The sequence below is a fragment of the Ceratina calcarata genome, unplaced genomic scaffold, assembly GCF_001652005.2.
Source record: "Ceratina calcarata isolate Rehan_Ccalc_2016 unplaced genomic scaffold, ASM165200v1 scaffold369.2, whole genome shotgun sequence".
Taxonomy (NCBI): domain Eukaryota; kingdom Metazoa; phylum Arthropoda; class Insecta; order Hymenoptera; family Apidae; genus Ceratina; species Ceratina calcarata.
In genome coordinates, this window is record NW_017160008.1 from 394461 (window position 1) to 412625 (window position 18165).

At 35.5% G+C, this 18165-nt stretch overlaps 5 protein-coding genes across 9 annotated transcripts; 3 read left to right on the forward strand and 2 right to left on the reverse strand.

The window, feature by feature from the left end:
• Positions 1-42: 42 nt before the first annotated feature.
• On the reverse strand, positions 43-1654 carry LOC108625750 (PQ-loop repeat-containing protein 3). Of its 2 annotated transcripts, none has more exons than XM_018026000.2 (5): positions 1412-1654; positions 948-1119; positions 648-870; positions 441-561; positions 43-373 (listed from the first exon to the last, which is right to left on the reverse strand). In XM_018026000.2, the coding sequence occupies exons 2-5, from the start codon at positions 1088-1090 to the stop codon at positions 240-242; spliced, it is 621 nt and encodes a 206-aa protein (XP_017881489.1). In that variant the 5' UTR covers positions 1091-1119; positions 1412-1654; the 3' UTR covers positions 43-239. The 2 variants fall into 2 exon arrangements, with proteins under 2 accessions (XP_017881489.1, XP_017881488.1); XM_018025999.2 differs by having other exon boundaries at positions 1391-1653.
• Positions 1655-1952: 298 nt separating this feature from the next.
• LOC108625749 (uncharacterized) lies at positions 1953-7103 on the forward strand. Of its 2 annotated transcripts, none has more exons than XM_018025998.2 (6): positions 1953-2288; positions 2887-2983; positions 3052-3242; positions 3318-5120; positions 5193-5361; positions 5442-7103. In XM_018025998.2, exons 3-6 carry the CDS (start codon positions 3126-3128, stop codon positions 5834-5836), a joined length of 2484 nt encoding a protein of 827 aa, XP_017881487.1. In that variant the 5' UTR covers positions 1953-2288; positions 2887-2983; positions 3052-3125; the 3' UTR covers positions 5837-7103. The 2 variants fall into 2 exon arrangements, with proteins under 2 accessions (XP_017881487.1, XP_026670033.1); XM_026814232.1 differs by lacking the exon at positions 1953-2288 and adding an exon at positions 2300-2661.
• A 1936-nt stretch (positions 7104-9039) lies between these two features.
• Positions 9040-10880, reverse strand: Ubc7 (ubiquitin conjugating enzyme 7). Of its 2 annotated transcripts, XM_018026004.2 has the most exons (4): positions 10599-10871; positions 10393-10474; positions 10125-10243; positions 9040-10044 (listed from the first exon to the last, which is right to left on the reverse strand). In XM_018026004.2, the coding sequence occupies exons 1-4, from the start codon at positions 10639-10641 to the stop codon at positions 9785-9787; spliced, it is 504 nt and encodes a 167-aa protein (XP_017881493.1). In that variant the 5' UTR covers positions 10642-10871; the 3' UTR covers positions 9040-9784. The 2 variants fall into 2 exon arrangements, with proteins under 2 accessions (XP_017881493.1, XP_017881494.1); XM_018026005.2 differs by lacking the exon at positions 10393-10474 and having other exon boundaries at positions 10599-10880.
• Positions 10881-10975: 95 nt separating this feature from the next.
• Samtor (S-adenosylmethionine sensor upstream of TORC1) lies at positions 10976-12496 on the forward strand. Of its 2 annotated transcripts, XM_026814233.1 has the most exons (3): positions 10976-11016; positions 11244-11430; positions 11521-12496. In XM_026814233.1, the coding sequence occupies exons 2-3, from the start codon at positions 11299-11301 to the stop codon at positions 12439-12441; spliced, it is 1053 nt and encodes a 350-aa protein (XP_026670034.1). In that variant the 5' UTR covers positions 10976-11016; positions 11244-11298; the 3' UTR covers positions 12442-12496. The 2 variants fall into 2 exon arrangements, with proteins under 2 accessions (XP_026670034.1, XP_017881401.1); XM_018025912.2 differs by lacking the exon at positions 10976-11016 and having other exon boundaries at positions 11042-11430.
• Positions 12497-12572: 76 nt separating this feature from the next.
• On the forward strand, positions 12573-13538 carry RpL28 (ribosomal protein L28). Its single transcript, XM_018025903.2, has 4 exons — positions 12573-12654; positions 12904-13000; positions 13089-13331; positions 13416-13538. Exons 2-4 carry the CDS (start codon positions 12914-12916, stop codon positions 13500-13502), a joined length of 417 nt encoding a protein of 138 aa, XP_017881392.1. The 5' UTR covers positions 12573-12654; positions 12904-12913; the 3' UTR covers positions 13503-13538.
• The last annotated feature ends 4627 nt before the right edge of the window (positions 13539-18165 follow it).

The following is an 18165-nucleotide window of genomic DNA, read 5'->3' on the forward strand; positions in this document are numbered from 1 at the left end:
CGCTGTTCGTTGGAGAAGGACACTAAGAATGAAGTTATGTCATTTATTCATACCTCATTTGTCGATAGAATTTTTTATTCATTGTGAATATTCGTCTATGTACAATGTCCTTTTATTTTGGAACAATATTTGACTATTTTATACGCAGAATTTTTATAACGACATAAATCTGTGAGCAATAAGAGAGGAAGGGCAAGTTGTTTTGACTAGAATAATATATGTAAGTAACGGAGAATTCCTTAATCTTGTTTCACTTGGTTCCTTCTATAGTAAATTGCAGATAGCATAATACTCGAGCTGAGAATTACAGAAATGATGAAGTTTCCTAAGAGTAACACGTCCGCTGAATCCATCCATATAGTAAATACTCGCGCTGTAAAAATGATTTTTTTTTTATTATGGATCTTCAATTTCTTCGACGATTTTGTATTTCGACTCACTTAAATTAGTAAATGCAGAAATGAACCAGGTAATCGGTGATACTGTATCCGCGTTTTTTGCTCGAAAAATTGTCAGCAGTTGGAGAATTTTACTCGAAAACGAGATAGGTGTACAGAACGACTATAAAAAAAATTAAGTAATTAGTGTGCAATTAATTTTCACACAATTAATTCTTTATTCTTATGAATCCCTTATTGTCAACTGACCACCAGTATAGTGAGGATGACTTTTGGAATCAGCTGCGTTGCAAGAGAGATACTTATTATAATGTACAGCACTGAGATCAGAATTGATGATGTATTTATTTTATTCAAATACTTCAGAACCAGGAAGATTAAAATGTATTCTTGTACTAGAATAACAGGATACTCTAGATAAGAAAGTAGCGAGTAACTATTGGTAAAATTGTAGCTAGCCATTACTGTATAGCTGAAAAGAAAAATTGTTATTAAATGGTTTATCAAATTATTTAAAAGAGAATTAGACATGATATTAAGTAAACTCACCTTGTAACTTCTAGCAAAAGACCTACAACTGATATTTGATCTGCTGATTTAGCACATAGCAAATTTAAAATTTGTGGTATTTTCAATACGAAACACATACCAATTGTTATAATACTTAAAAAGTTTGCTAATTGTTGAAACATTTTTCCAATTAGTTATCTGTTTACTGTACCTACAATTATACATGTTTATTACATAATTGAAATGTGTACAAGAGACAGAAAATAAGTTTTGGCATTTTTACAAAATGTTTTACATAAATAATTGAACTACTGCATACAGTAATAGCGTTTACGAGAAAGTATTGTGTTATAATTACGAAATTATACTTAATTGTTATTCTAAATGTTCATGTGTATAGAGTAACGCCAATTGTTTAAACTGCGTTGAATATGTTTTTAATTATGTATGTATTTGCTACAAATATATGTTATTGCACTCACTGACAATAAATGTTGACGTACTACGTGCAGATATGTGTATACAATTATACATTATATATCTTCCGACTACATTGTCAATTGTTGTAAACTTGTAGTATTCCTGATAACGTTTTGCATAATCAGAATTGCAGGAAATGTACATGCATAATGTATTAAAATTTTTAATTCACAGCTATCGGTTGAAGAGACGCAAAAGAGACGTCTGCAAGTCTGCGTCTGCAGACATGCTACCTGAGCCGAGCCACCTCCGGTATCGACGTCATTATCTGCACCTAGGGAATTTTCACTCATCTGTGAATTTTTTAAAAATGATGAATATACCAATTATTAACGATAAAAACAATCTAGTTAACGTTTAAGGAGCGCAGGTGTCAAATAATTAAGTCACCTTTACTAAAGCGTTACATTTCAACAATTGTCAATCTTATAAAAAATGTTATAGCCTTGTATATTCTTTTAATTATGAAGAAGCCGATAACAAAAAAATGCATTTGCAATTCTGATAAATGTGTATAATTTGTATAATTATACAATTTTTACTGTTCTGTCTGTGACGATAAAATTTTCTTCGTATATGTTGGCCATTTGAAAACGAATGACTAATAGTTGCATGCATAAATGTGGAACCACATTGGTGGCTGCAGTTCCTCCTTTTGTGAAATGCATCGTCAATCCCGGAAAGTACTCGAATAGAACTTCTTCCTCGGCATGACAGACGGAATGCGGGAATGGAACTGACATGGAGTAAATTGTAACGTGAAGGAATCGCGTTTATCTTTTAAATATTGATTTGTCCGTCGAACGGACGTTATGTGACAACGATGAACGTCTCCCCGACACTTCGCCCCATTGACGGATTGTACGTGAACGCGATCGAACTCCGTGTAACCTAGCATAAGTACGTAAATGCGCCTTTTAAACCTGCGAAACGTCAAACTCGTAGCAGCCTACTACTACTACCTGCAACGCAAACATCAACCTTGCCGGGATATTAAAGTGCTCGTTGTACGGCATGCACCTTGCTCGTAATATTATTTCGAACATTTCGTGCGGCAGATGGTCGAAAGACGAGTCGCACCGAAGAAACACTCGAACTCTTATCCGCGCTAAGTTAACGTGTCTCGAAATTCCTTTACACAGTGAGAAATCAAGACATATTGTTTTTTCATGTCATATATCTTTTGACATTACTAAATACTTTTCATAAGAGTATCGTCACTCTTCGACGATTCTCCGGTGGATTTATCAACGTATCCTCCCGTGCAAATGCGGTAATCAATCGATCATAAATAAAAGACTATACCTATTAAAATTTCGTACAACACAAAATACGTGAATACTTTTATGCATATTGGTTTTTTACGAATCCCTTTATTCCTTGGTTGCAGTGCATAAAATATATGAATAATTCTAACTGAATCACACACAGAGGGAAGATACTGTTGAATGTAAGTTCTGCTCGTTTCAACTTTAATTTTCTTTAAATGTTGTTTCAGTTTCTTATTCATAATGGACCATATGAAAAGTACAAGCATGTATGTAAACATGAAGATCGCAAGACATTCGCATATTGCCTGCAATTGCTATTTTCAGGTAAGAATCTCTTGTCTGAGTTAACAGTTCTTGTACTGTAATTTTATTTTGAATTCGAAAAATTATAGGGGACAATGTGGAACTTCCAGAAGTTTTGGCTACTATAAATTCCTTAGCAAACAAATAACGTAAAGTTATTGAGATGGACTCTCCGCCATCATGTTCCCTAAGCGCTACTGGACCTCTTAGTGATCTTGGTAGCAGTGGAATTGGAGGGTCCATTTCTAGTGATTCAGTCCGAGCGCATCTTGCAATTGAGGTACTATTTCTTACAGTTTGATATTAACGTCCAAAGATCATAATTTCAATTTATCATGACTGTCGTTTCTTTTAGATGCAAGAAAGTGACATAGAGAGCAAATCTCTGTCACAAGATTCATTTGATTATTCGGATGGCATGTGCGGTGAAAATTTTAATACACTGAAGAAAGGACCAGGATGGACTGATGCCGATGGAAAACTAGAAGTTGAAGTGGTTGACGTAGCTATTAAACCTCCGCCAGAGTTTCAAGATAGCCCTTCTCCTCCTAACTCTGAATCTTCGTCTGCACCGATTCTTAGCTATGCACGATTAATGAGACAGAAAGTTCCGCAATTAATAGATGATTATGCTGAGAATTTAATACAATCAGCGATCGAGGAAGCATTACTAATATCTTGTAGAATATCGTGGCCGGAAGGGCGAATAGCGCCTACGGCGCACCACGTACCGGTGGTAACACGTAGCGTGTACAATCAGAAACGTCTTTGGGCAACGGATCTGTTGACACCCTCGTCATGCCAAGGGGCTACTACCCTGATGACTCCGTACAACACATTGAATCGTCCAAATTCACGATGCTCTTTAGCCTCTTCACGTTTGTCCAGTTCTCACAATTCGATAAATACCTCAGGACTGAGTCACAAAGTAGACGACAGCAGTTTCATCACTTCTGCGATGTCGCACGACGTTTTAACGACCAGTGAGATCAGTGATATGTACAATGTGCCCTTTGATTCAGACATTTATACTGTACCAATAGATGTAGTTAGACCTTTGCACGATCTTCGAACGCCGCAAAGGCCTAAACGTCATAGGCATCATCGTAAGAGGAGAAGAAACGTATCGGCCAGTTCTCAGAGTGAACTAGAAGCCCATATTCAACAGGCTAGGCATTATTGTGGGAAACCTCGGGCTATAACCCACGTTATCAAGTCGCAGAGACTATTGTCCGACGTGTGCTGCAACGAAAGCGGAAACGGGAAGCGCCACAGCGTCCCGGGTACATCTGGCCGGCATACGTCGCGGACGTCTAACGGCCATATGCACAATATCGGTGAACCAATTCATATGACTCTACACGAAGTGCGTCAATATTTGCAAACACTATACTCGAGCTCCAGTGATTCTAGTGAAAATAAAATAAAACGCGATAATAAAGCTCCGATAAGTCATACACCCGTACACCTTGCAATGCCGAAAGGCATTAGTGTAAATAATAACAATAGGTATAGTAACCCGCATACAGATCCAGCAATGGACACTCCGATTTCAAACAAAAATAGCAATGGACTGATTCATAATAACAATAATAATAATAATAACAATAACAATAATAATAACGGTAATGTTAAGAAGCATAAAAAGAATTCGTTCGTTAGTATTAAACATAAAAAGGTGAAAGAAGAGCCGCACAAAGAGAAGGTCGATTCCGAGAGGGAGAAGATGAAGAAGAGTCAGCGGAACTTCTCGTTAAATTTGAAGCAGACACTTTGCAATATCTTTAGATTCAGGCGTTTGGGTTCCCCGGACCATTTCGTAGAGAAGAGAAATAGCATTGTACAGGGTGAAATTGTAGAAGAAGAGGAGGGCGTCGATTCAGACCAACATGCTAATAATAATAATACTACCTCGGAGGTAGATCCCTCTGTGCAAAAGCTACCTTTTTTTAAGCGCGCGTTACCGCCTTTGCCGAAAAGTAATGGACACGTGGGTGGCGTGGAACAGGCGGAAGACGCGCTCACAACGATGGTATCCAAGTGCGAGAGTCCCACCTCTGTACCACCTCCAATGCCACCGCCTCCACCAAAAGTCGAGGACGAACCAGCGGAGGATACCAGTATGGATTTCGCAGCTAGCATTGAGAAAGTAAAAGATGTGCGTATCTTACATTTTCTTACTGAAGTCAACGTGTTGATGTCGATGATTAACAAGTTTTATTTGAAACAGTATGGATGGTATTGGGGCCCAATATCTGGCGAGGCTGCAGAAAAGATATTGTCTAACGAGCCAGATGGATCGTTCATCGTACGAGACAGCAGCGACGATCATTATATTTTCTCCTTATCATTCAGACTTAACAGTTGCGTGCGACATGTGAGAATAGAACATGATCAGGGTAAGTTCTGCGCGTTTCTAAGTATACAATTCTTGTATATCTTGCGAATCGTTTTAACGTATCGAACGTCGTGTGTGCAGGTAATTTCAGCTTTGGAAGTTGCACGAAATTTAAATCTCACACGATCGTCGATTTCATCGAGAATGCTGTAGAACACTCGCGTAGTGGACGTTATTTGTTTTTTCTACATCGGCGGCCAGTGTTAGGTCCGATGCGTGTGCAACTTCTTCATCCGGTATCAAGATTCAAACAAGTTCAAAGCTTGCAGCATACGTGCAGATTCGTTATTTTGAAGATGGTACGCAGGGATCTTATTCCCACTCTACCTCTGCCCCGGCGGCTGATCGATTACCTGAGCACGCCGCATTACTACAGTGAGCAATTAGCCGAACAAGACGACAGAGCTGAATCTCCTGTTAGTTCTTCAACTGGCGAATTAGAGAAGATTTGTTTCACACCGCAAGGCCTATCGTGAGGTACAAATACATAATCTTTTTGTTCATGGTTTTTGTGAAATACTTGCCAAATGTTTAGTACACATAGTTTAATAGTTAAGAGAAGTTCTACGCAGTTTTCGTTCAAATATCATTTCGTTAAACGACGTTACGATTAAATATGAACATAACTGGTCTCTACATACACATTATACATTGATTAAAATCTTAAGCATAATATTTAACATCTTTTTGAAAAGAAGGGTAATCCGTTCCACGCAGTTCGTATATAGAATTATGAACGATATAGTTAATTGAATAAAAATACTAAAAAAAAATTATAAGACAAAAAATAATATGAGTTCATAGATGATTTTTGATCGAAGTTAATATTGATTTCTCATTAAACGTGTACAGACAAATTATGAATTGATCTATTACTTCGTGAAATGATTTTAAGAGCACTTATAGATTTCAACAGATACATTTAAGTTCCTGTTGATTATTTTCAAATAATAATACTAATATTCCACATGATGCGATGAATGTATAATATTCATATATAATAATGCAAAGCAGTGATGGAATAACTCCTTCTTATGTGCCATGTACCTTACATTGCTCGTTTTATTTCGGTACTAAAACCACGATGCTTACGTTTTGTAATTACATCTTTGCCAGAGATTATTCGATTTCTATAAAATTCTGGAACACTCGTTTTAATACAAACGAGAATGTGAATATAGTTAATCTACATCCTACATTTGATGTTCAATTTTATTGAATGATCAATAGAGTCAATACATCATTTCTAAATACAATGCACGTACAAGCAATTTACGAGGAAAGGGTTGTAGGCTAACGTTATTATTAAGGTATAATCTGGCATATATAAAAATCAGTTATTGTGTCTGTCAACTGTAGAAAATTACAATATTAATCAGTTCAACATGTTGTTGTATCGTGTTTTTAAGTTTAGAATGTAGTTGCCACAGACTGATTAACTTAGAGGAAATATTCAACGAACTAATGGAATCATAATGCAGTATAAATATTTTCATTCAAGCATCAATCGTATTTTCCGCATAAATTAATTGTTATGATCAGTTTGAAGAATAATCTTTGGATGGAACGCAATTTAATGATTTAGATTACTTTACGATGTAAATACTTTTATGTACATTGCTTCATTTTAAAGAATAATTGAATAATCGGGAAGTTTGTAAATTCCTGACATATTAGAAATATATATTTTGTGATCTTTTAAGTCAATGAAAAATAATCTATGTGCAATTTTTTAAATGTATTATACTTTATTTCTATTCATTGTAGACCATTTTAAAATAAGATTTAAAGCTATTTACCTTNGCGACTGGTGCTATATAAAAATTTATAAATTATAGAATTCTGATTCCTTAAATTATGCAGTTGAATCAAGATAATCGAAGTCATTGTTTATTCTTGTGCTCAGATAAACTTAACAAGATTACATCGTGCAATGCACTTAATCGAATTTAGTTATGTTATATGTATTCGTTGTTTTTTCATTTTAATTACCTACGAGTAATTAGTTTTATCTCTCTTCCAAATTCGGATGTAGTTCCGATAACTTACGTTCTCGCAGTACAGTTTATTTCGCAATCGTTGCATAAATTATAGATCATAACTTAATGTAAGGGTTAATATAAAACAAGCGAAAAATTTTCAATTTACAATTTCGAGTAACCAAACGGAAAAGTAGAAAGGAGCTTCAGATAAAATTTAGTAAATTGTAATAACATATATTTTTATTTTTGTCCCTTTCCTGAAGAGGTGCGTAATCTCATCTTCAGAAACAGAGACATTACTTTGATAAATTTTGTATTCTGTAATGTTATACAGAGCTCACTATGAGAAGCATTGATATTAAGATAGATTTTTCAAGGGAGGAGAAAGGTTTTTATACAAAATGTGTACTGACTGTTACTAGACAGATTGATTAACGAAATCTTAATTTCTCTCTTATTTGCCCTTGATATTGGTTTACCCGTGCAGCTTTACGAATCATGGAATAGCAAAGGTCACGTATACATATTGCTCAGAAGAAAATTTCGGTTGCACTTTTCTGTGAACTTTGCAGTACTAAACAAACAAATTTTATACTCAATATTCACGTGGTAGATTTTGCAATACAATTACTATTACCAGATTGTCTGAAAAAGGACTATGTCTAAGGATAAGTCTAAACATATTGTGAAGCATGTGCGTATAATTAATGGTTAAAGGCACCATGATACCTCAGCCACAGAGGGAGGTATATAGAGCAGAATTAGTACCATTTTATAACAAATGTATTTTACATTAATATAAGTTGCACATATGTATTCCTGTGAAAAAATTAGCGTTATCGAAAAAAGTATCAATGCTTTATTTAATTATGTTTTACTATTGTTAATATCAATCTCAAGAAAAAGAATACGAAAATTCTATGCCAAGTGTTATTCTGGTAGATGCTTCTAAAATGATTTTTCTTCTTATCTCTAAGAAAGCGCATTATTAGATAATAATTGTGTATTTTTATAATGCCTTTTTTGACACTGAAATGTGATACTAAAATTCTTAAACCATAGCTGTTTCTTTCAGTTATGATGCTTTTAAATTTTTAATTAGAAATTTTTTGGGATCGAAAATGCACTTGGCATAGATTGGTAATTTATTTCTTACATGCCAAAGTTTCTAACTATATTCAAAGTACAACGCTGAATCATTGTTTCAAAAATTTGGTGAGAGCATGCTTAACTCAATTTATAAACGCATGTAGGATGCATAATCAGTTTCTCTAAATTACATTAAAATAACGAAATGCGTATGAGGAAAACTAGAAAACAAATACCGGAAACTAGTGATGATTTCGAAACATGTTCAATGTTGTACTTCGATTATAAATTTATTGACACATAATTTTTACATAATTGACAAGTGCTAGTCATAAACGTTGCGTTTTAAGTTAGAGTTCAGTATTGTTTATTAATAAATATCAATTTACGTCTAAATACATGCATTTATTTTTTGTCTTTTTCAAAGATATAATATCCAAACATAATTTTAACGAGGCGGAGGTTCTAAAAGTATGTAAGCTTCTTGCTGTTAACAATTACATCTCCAATTATGATTTTCATATTGTTTTATTTATTAATTCTAGTCTAAAATAATTTATCACCAAGTTCGATGATCATTAGAGTGAGGGATGCATGATAATCAGGAACATATTACAAATCTTTTAATTTTGTAAATATTTAAGGTGATACAAAGTATGGTTTCAAATATGCACAACAGGAGTGTGGATGGTTCATTGAAACTTTAAAGTAACTGTACGACATTACAAAAAACATGACAACTGAGTAAAAACTTTACCTTCATTTATTTCTTTCTTTATTCTCACGATGAAGAAATCACTGTAAGTTTAAGTAAACATCAAACAATTTGCAATACCTATTACATCAACAATTTTTAAATCTATGAATTTCATTGTATCTCAAATATACTTGCAATGAATTCATATAAAAGCGTGATTCCAGTTTTATTTCTCAATGTATTACAAAATAATAATTTTTAATTACAGTAAACACTTTCCAACGTAACGATGAAATAATTTAATGGAGAATTATCTACTAATTTAAATAATTTGCACAAATCAAATTTTTCACATGTATGAGCACAGGAAGGCATTCTTTCTTTTCGTTACTTTATTCCGATCAAGGATACTCTAATTGTACACAAATATGTATGTATTTGATTACCCATGTTTGTACTGCAATGTTGAAAATAAAATACATTTTTTGAGACTAATATATCGGGTAACATTTTTTTTGTACGATCACCTATACTACACACGGGTGTGAAACTTACGAATGAAATTGAGTTAATGTACACAATATATATTTTCGACTGAACAGTCTGATATTTTAATTACAGTTTCACCTTTCAATTAAATATTAAACATTCTTCGTTTATGGTGGAATGCCAAGTGTCTTTCTAACTAATTTTTGTGCGATCCTCTCGAATTCCGATCGGTCGTCTCTCCACATCTTCGCCGCATCAACATTCGCACCACTTTCATCGTTCGGTTCCGCTAACATACTTACCACACTTAACAATATTTTTTCTACACTTTGAACCGGACTCCATCTCTCTGCACTGCTTTCGTAGCCCATAGGATCGTCACCAGGTGCATGCAATATACTTATACATACTCTCCCATCTGTATAAACTGAAGAAACAAATGTAATCAATATTTACAGACTTAAAGTCGACAGAATGATTGAACGTTTTATTAGGAAAGAGCCTTACTATTTGGATGAAACATCTCACAAGTGAATTTCATCTTTGGTGGACTCAGTGGATAATCTGGTGGGAATATCAGCTTTGCTGGAAATACACCACCTTCGAAGCATGTTCCCTCTGGTCCACTGTAAACAAGTAATGAATATTCAAGTTGGAAAAAGTATTCTAAACACTAATTGTATTCGTAAATGATTAAAGTTTTGAAGAAACGTATATTCAAATGCTAGCAAGTCTTGACTTGAAGATAATAATCTTTTAATGTCTAAGATCTTACGTGATTAAGGCTTCCCATTCGAAAAAGTTTTCCTCGTTTATCGGTCCTGCGATAATGCCTTCAGGTGGGTTTAAAGTTAATTCTGCAAGTTACGTGGTTGTTACGTATCATCGTTTGAAATCGAACGAAAAGGAAGAATAAGCGAGGAATATTTTATGCGACGGTTGTAATGAAATACAAAAAGCAAGTGAAAATCTGATTCTCACGTTTGTACTCAGCCATTAATCGTCTTAGCGCAGAACCCGCCATTATTTTGATCGTCGGGGTTAACGACTGCGATTCAATAAAACGTCAAAACGTAGACATTAGGTTAAACCACAGACCGACTTCTATCAACTTCTATTCAAGTCAGTCACAGTGATCCAGTGATAGAAGACCGTGGGATTTTTTCATATGCATCAATGCATGCACTAAAGAGTTACTGAGTCTGCTGGGTGTATCTAAGTGACGTACTTATTTTTTAATTATAAGGGTACTATCAGGCCCCGAATGCGAAGAACGCGTGGAGGAAGTTTAAAAAAAAGCAGAGTTTCAATAAATGGAATAAACCACTATATAATTAAATTTATTTATGATCTTTTACGTCTGCAGCCAATTTAATAAAGAAATACCAACATTTGTTTCTAGGTAAGAGAAGCTATAGAAAAATTAAACAATATATACGGTGTTACCGTCACTAGCTGAGGTGTTATTAGCGCATGCGATAAGCTAGCTAGGAATATCACATGATGGCATTATCGTATCGTACACATTTATTAAAACTCCTCATTCGTGACCTAATAAGAAATCATTGACACGTGTAGTATCCAGGTTCCCTGCTTTCACGTAATTTGATGGACAACTTGTTCCCAATAGGATTGAAAGAACGCTGTGTTCAAATCGAGTAATGCAAGTACAAAGTTTCGAATGGCGACAGAAGAGCATAAACATTTAGCAGATATTATAAAAAACGTACATGCCACGTTACGAGAAGAAGCTCAGAATTACGGCCCTGAGATTGCGTGGAAACAGCACATCAGTCGAAAAGATATCCTACAGGTTCCATTCTTTTTTTTATAATTAAATGTATTTCTAATTAGAAATATCTCTAGTTTGAGAGTAGCCTTACTAATGAGTAATTTTATTTAGAAATATGCCTCCTCCATGCAAAAATTGGCAACTACGTATTGGGTGGAGAATAACTTGAACACCAAAAGTTCAACATACTCCAGGATAGAATGGATTAAATCTCATTGCGAGGAGTACTTTCTAAATGGTGAAAAACAAAAGTATGATACAAGGGAAGATGATATTAAGTCGAAAATAGATGCAAGCTTTGTGACAACTGTTCCTGAAGATTATAACACGAACGCTGCATACAAGAAGGATCAACTACCGAAATGTTACGACAAAAATACAGAAAAGACAGATAAAATATGTTTTCTAGATGTAGGAAGCTGTTATAATCCTTTTGGAGATACAGATATGTTTGATGTAACTGCAATAGATTTGAATGGTTTGCCAGACAGAGTTTTATGTTGTGATTTCTTAAACGTTCAAATTGGGGAGGAGCAAATATTGTCTGATGATAAACAAGAGATCTTGCAATTGTCTAAAAACTCTTTTCATGTAATTGTATTTTCTTTATTTCTCGAATATTTACCCTGCCCTAAGCAAAGATACTTATGTTGCAAGAAAGCTTATGAATTGTTAAGAGATAGTGGTATACTTTTTATTATAAGCCCCGACTCAAAGCATGTTGGCGCAAATGCAAAAATTATGAAATCATGGAGATATGTTTTAAGCAAATTAGGATTTATGAGAATAAAATATGAGAAACTTCGGCATATACACTGTGTAATATTTAGAAAGTGTGTATTTGTCGATGTTGCAATAAGATGGGCGAATTTGCAAAAGTTGCCTGATGACGATCCATTATATGCAAATGATACTTCGATTTATATTCCACAAGATTTTCGGAATGAATCGAATGAGGATAAAGAGCAGGATAATCATAAATACGATCGTGAGGAATTAACGTTTATGTTTAATGAACTGCCTTTCGAATAAAATAACGAACAGAAAATTGTTCATTATTATACAGTTCCGTGGAATTATAATAAAATATATAAATTTCTAAGAATGTTTTTTATTTTTTGAAAGCTTGATTTTGGTGATTTTTATCTAGGCATATTAAGTTGGTAAGATTTACTGGAATCGTCATCCATCCATTTTATTCTCCCTGTTCCTTCCTTATTTCTTCCCGTGTTGGTTGTGCACGTGGTGAGTAAAGTTTTGTCATTTTTAACAATTATTTAGTCCCTTTCTTTTATCGATTGTGTTGTAATTACGTGGCTTAAGAAATGAATTTATAGAAAGCGACTTTAGAGTCGAGTAGTTTGAGTACATAGAAAATACAATACTTAGTTTTCATTCAGGATTTCGTAGGTTACCAGTATCAATAAATTTCTTGTTTGTTTTCTTATAACACTCATAAAATAAGAGTAAGTATAATAAAACAAATTTTTTCAGACTGTTCAACATGTCGTCCCATTTAAATTGGATGATTATACGCAATAACAATGCGTTCCTCTTGAAAAAACGCAACATTAACAAACCATTTTCCACGGTACCAGATTTAAGCATTTCTGAAAGTTATTTACTATCACTAATTCTTTTAGCAAAATTCTACATTAATGTATAATGAAAATTTTTAGGAATCTAACAATTTGACCAATCTGAGTAGCTACCGCTATTCTGGTCTGATTCACAAAAAGAGTGTTGGTGTTGTTGATACACCAGACAAGAAAGGATTCACAGTGGTTTATAAGAAAGCTAGGGCTGTAAGGAAACCAGCGAAGGCTGCAGTTAGATGTACCATGAAAGCTGGAGCTCGCAGATCTTTGTATAAGTTGAAACGATTACTTACGAAGAATAAGTATCGTGTAGATCTTACAAAGGTAAATTGATTAGAAATCAAACCTGTTATTTAAACAAGAGCTGTTTCAATTATTCAATCTAATTAATTTATCTAATATTTTCAGGTTGCATTGCGCCGTGCCAGTGCTGTATTACGTTCCCAAAAGCCTTTACCAGCTAAGAAACCCCGAGCAACCAAAAAGGCAGATTAATTCATGTATACTAATAAACACACATTTTAATGTAAATCTGAACGTGATGTACTGCAAAGGAGATCTGTTAATTATATAAAAACAGAATTATTTTGCTTCTCCTACAGAAGCTAGTTTTTATTACACAAGTAGATATATTAGTTTCATAATAGTAACATTTCTTCTTCGCTATTACATTTTCTATATTTATTTTTTACACATCCATTGAAAAATAATTAGATAAAAATGTGAACATAAAAGGTGAGTTAAAACGATTACTTTTTTAAGGATATATTCAATTAGTATAAATTTTGTTTCATTTTCAGAATGCATGAATGCAAATTGGGGTTCATTTTTAGACAGGTGAGTTATTTTTATTTTTTACTTTTATTTCAGTCGCTCGTAGATTTTGTATATGATGAAAATTCTGTCCACCAAGATTTATATTACTGAGCGCCGTGATTTTACTTCGTATTTGCTATCTGATGTAATGCTACATATATTAGCAATTCTGTATAAACTAGGATACAAAAATTAATAATATACAATGTTTTCAGATTCGTTTACTCACAGATGTAAGCATTTCGCAATATTTTGTAAATGGTGAGCATACATTATAAATATATTTTACTTTGTTATTGAGACGTAGTCATGATGATACTTTTGACCACCAAGATCTATGAATGCCATGATTAGTTCTAGTATTTGCTAACTGAAGAAAATCAATAAAGCCATTGCTCTATATAAAAGAAAGTACAATCGTTAATAAAAAAAATTCATTTCAGATTCGCTGACTGATGTCTCCAGAAACAAGTTCCAAAAAATGTAAGTATAAAGTTTTAACATCGAGTCTTATATCATTGAATTGATTTATGATGAAAGTACTATCCACCAAGATCTATGAATGCCGTGATTATTCACTAGTATTTGCTAGCTGATTAAATAATTAAATATAAGAGTTTTAGAGAAGCAAGGAAACAACTATTAATGTACTGATCGATCTAATTTTATCGCGTTTTTTTATAGTATCTGTTTAAAAGCAGATCTTTCGTGTTATCGTGACAAGTTCCACGGAACTTTTATGCGCTCTTAAAATACGTACGTTGTCGTCCCTATCTCCGGAGTTACCTAATTCTTAAGTGTAATGAGCCTTTAAATTTGCTGACTCGAACGTCGGAGTACAGTATTAGCGAAGTGCGAAACGCTAATGTGTGTTTACACAAGTAATGAGAAGTTCCACGGGTACTACGAACGCAATTCTCCTGCTCCTACATATAGTCGAGCGAGCTTTGCTGCCTAAAAGATATTCCATATTTGTGTACATGAAACCATTCTTTACCAACACGGGGCCACTCTGCCCTACCACGTGTGCGCGCCACCAGCTTTCGCCGTAAACACGATGTCGTGTTCAGAACGGGTACGGTTTCCGGTCCTCCGTGGAATTGCTCGCACTTGGAGATTTCGGTATACCCAGCCAGTACTTGCATATTCCCCCGGCCAAGAGATACGATATGACTGTGGCATTAACGAGATTATAGTACTCCCGGCATTGGGTTAACAACCCTTTCGCAGTCCCGGGCAAAGCACTCATTTTCGTCATTGTAGGTTGACGATTATGTGCGCCCAAAAACGTACATTGCTCTAATAATAGACGGCTCCCTCAATAGACAGTAAACGTGTACGTACGCCACGCGAGTGATGTTCATTCTCATAAAAACTCCCCTATTCAGCGCTTTTGTAATAAAACCTATAGCCGACGTACTTAATTAATAATTCTTACAATTACATAAATTATTTTAAAACGAAGTGTATTAAGTTATCAAATAAAGTAGAAGATAAATCTCTTAGAGGTTCGAGAAGGATTTAACTTTATTAAATAAGTCACCCCTCGTTCCTTCAGGAGTCACGCGAGATTTAATTGAACTTTCGTTTAATTAGTAATCGAATGCTTTCGTTTTATATCATTGCTCCGCTAATAAAGTATCAAGGGTAGTTAATTAATTCCGATTGTTTATTTTCGACTGTACATCGTTTAAAATGTAGAATATGTTAGCAAGACGGTTTTACATCGAATGCGCCGAGTAAACCGTTTTATTTTATGGGATCGTGATAATTTTTGCAAAAGAGTCGTAGAACTTCGATCCCGTCGACCTGCAGCAGTCGCGTGTTTTAATAGTCACTCGATATCGGCTTAATGTTACATCTTGGCATTAGCATTTTATTAATGTCGGTCACGAGGGGCGGGAGAGTGCCCTTTGTTCGGAACCTTTTGAAAGAAAATAGTTTCCTGAGTTTGTGTATGCATTAGCGTTCATGTTTTATTAAACCATCTCCCTTCGCGTTTTCATCGTTAATCGGATTCGTTCGCGATTCCTTTGAACGCGCTCGCTTCGAAAAGGGGAAAGTTTGTCTCCGTCGCGAACTTCCAAGATAGAGAACGTGTCGTAATCCCCGGAGGAAATTAATATCCGATGTAAGGGTTTCAAGGACGGCGACAACGATCGGTTATCTAACTGCTGTGATCGGTATCGGCAACATGTCTCGTGGGTATTTCGTTCTTCCAGTTGCTTTTATCCTCACGTAAGACAAGCCAGAAACAGACTCAATAAATTATTAGACAGATATCATCTCGTCCTCAATATGAACTTGAATCATCTTCTGTAATACTTATGGTTCATTTTTTACTTCTATATCAAACACTAAATACTATATGTATATCTAGCAGATGAGAAAAACTTTTGTGACAGAAGTAACGCGGTAAAACAGGTTCGTTTCGCTTAAGACAGGCAGCATTCTAATTTACGTGTCGAGGAGAATTGGACCGAAGAACGGCGACCCTTTTTCAAGGAAATATTTGAGACGTTCCGAGGGTAGGTAATACCGCAGTCTCATCGCGCGAGCGTATAATCGGCGATTTTTGTCCGCTCACCGTAGGGCGGGAGCCTAGAAGCATAATGTCCAAAGGGGAAGAAGACGAGTGGTCGCGGTGAGAGAGAACCGAGCGTGGAATATATAATGTTTTAATTTCGCGGAAAATCTGATGATGTAATTTCAGGGAGTAGGGCGACGCCCAGCAATTGTTTCAGCCGGCTTTCGCTCTTGCATTATTCATGAATCTTCCTTTTTTCCCTCTACGTCTACGACGAGGACCGCCTAGCCTATCCTTCCCTACCCGTTCCTCTGCGTTTCCTTCCTTTTTTCATTCTTCCTTCCTTCCTTCCACCGACTCTTACCCCTTCAACCCTCGTCATCGTTCCCTTTTCTTTTTCCGTCGCCTCTTCGGCTATTTACACTATCGTTCACAAGTATTCAGAGAGTTAATATAGACTACAACCGATTAAGATTCACTAAGTCAATTAAATTTATGTCATCCAATAGACACACGAAATAACGATCCTCTCTTCTCGCGTTGTGAAATATGGTAGATCTTAAATTATAATTTATAATTCTTTCATTCCACCAGGTAAAAGGAATATTTAAAAGATCTGATACACTTTATATTTTAGTCACGGAGAAGTATTTTAAAATTCTCTTGGCTACAAGTCCGAGATTACAAAATTGAGAAAAGAGAAGATTCGTTCATTCCCTATTGAATACGATGGAAATAATTTCTACAATAATTAGCCAAGGATTCGTTCAGATTTCCCGTAAATCAATTAAAAATTTTGTCTGGAAACTGAATGACGTCCGAATACTTATGAACGATAGTGTACCCGTTCGCGTTCATCTTCCTCCTTTTCCGGTCCTCCATCCTCCACACTTTTCTTTGCCCATTCGAATGTCTCTATCATTCTCTCTCGCCGACTCTTTTCGTCATTTCACCGAGCCGTTTCTCTCACCCTCTCGGCCCGGCACAGGGGTTTTTGCATCCCCCTTTAGTCGTTACGTTCACGCTCGTCGCGCTCACTGGTCTGGTTACTCTTTGCCATGGAGAGGAAGGTTGGAAGTGCTCGTGGCAGCAGTGTCTGCCCTACCGTGAAACCTTCTGTCATTGCAGCCTTATTTTCTTTCTTTTGCGGCCGAGAGCAGCTTCAAGGCACGGCGCGGGAGAAAAGACGGTTAAGAAAATCGATCGAGGCGGTGCGGAGCGGGCCCGCGCGCGGCCGTCGCGTCGCCTCGTGTCGGAAAAACGATAGAGTTCCCTTCCTCGAATTATGAAAAGTGGTGTCTCGTTAAACTCTCCTTAAGGAGCGGGGAAAAGACGCTATACCCATCGCCACCACCGTCGCCGTTCGCGCCGTTCGAATTTCACCACCTTGCCTCAATGATAACGCAGCTGAATCTGCCTATTACGGGGTTCGATGATAATAGAGATTGTATGATACTTTGAATACAGAGTTCCAGGTATATATCAGGTTTGCCTAAGAACTCTTTTCGATTCCATTCTGGAGCAAATTACATCATATGATTTACAAAGAGATGAAAGGGGATGCTAGAGCAAGCACGATTGCTCGTATCGTATCAATATTCAATAATAGAATAGGAATAACTTTCGAGAAAATGGGAAACGAATTGTAACGAACTCAAGAGACATTATCGTACCTTTTATTAAAACCGATTTTCAAACATGAAATATATGTATTTCCAATGTTCACTGAAACATATTTCAGTCGAGAAACGCAAGGGGCGATTGTTGAAATATGTTCGGTTTAATCGATGGAGCTCTCTCTATTATTAAGTATAT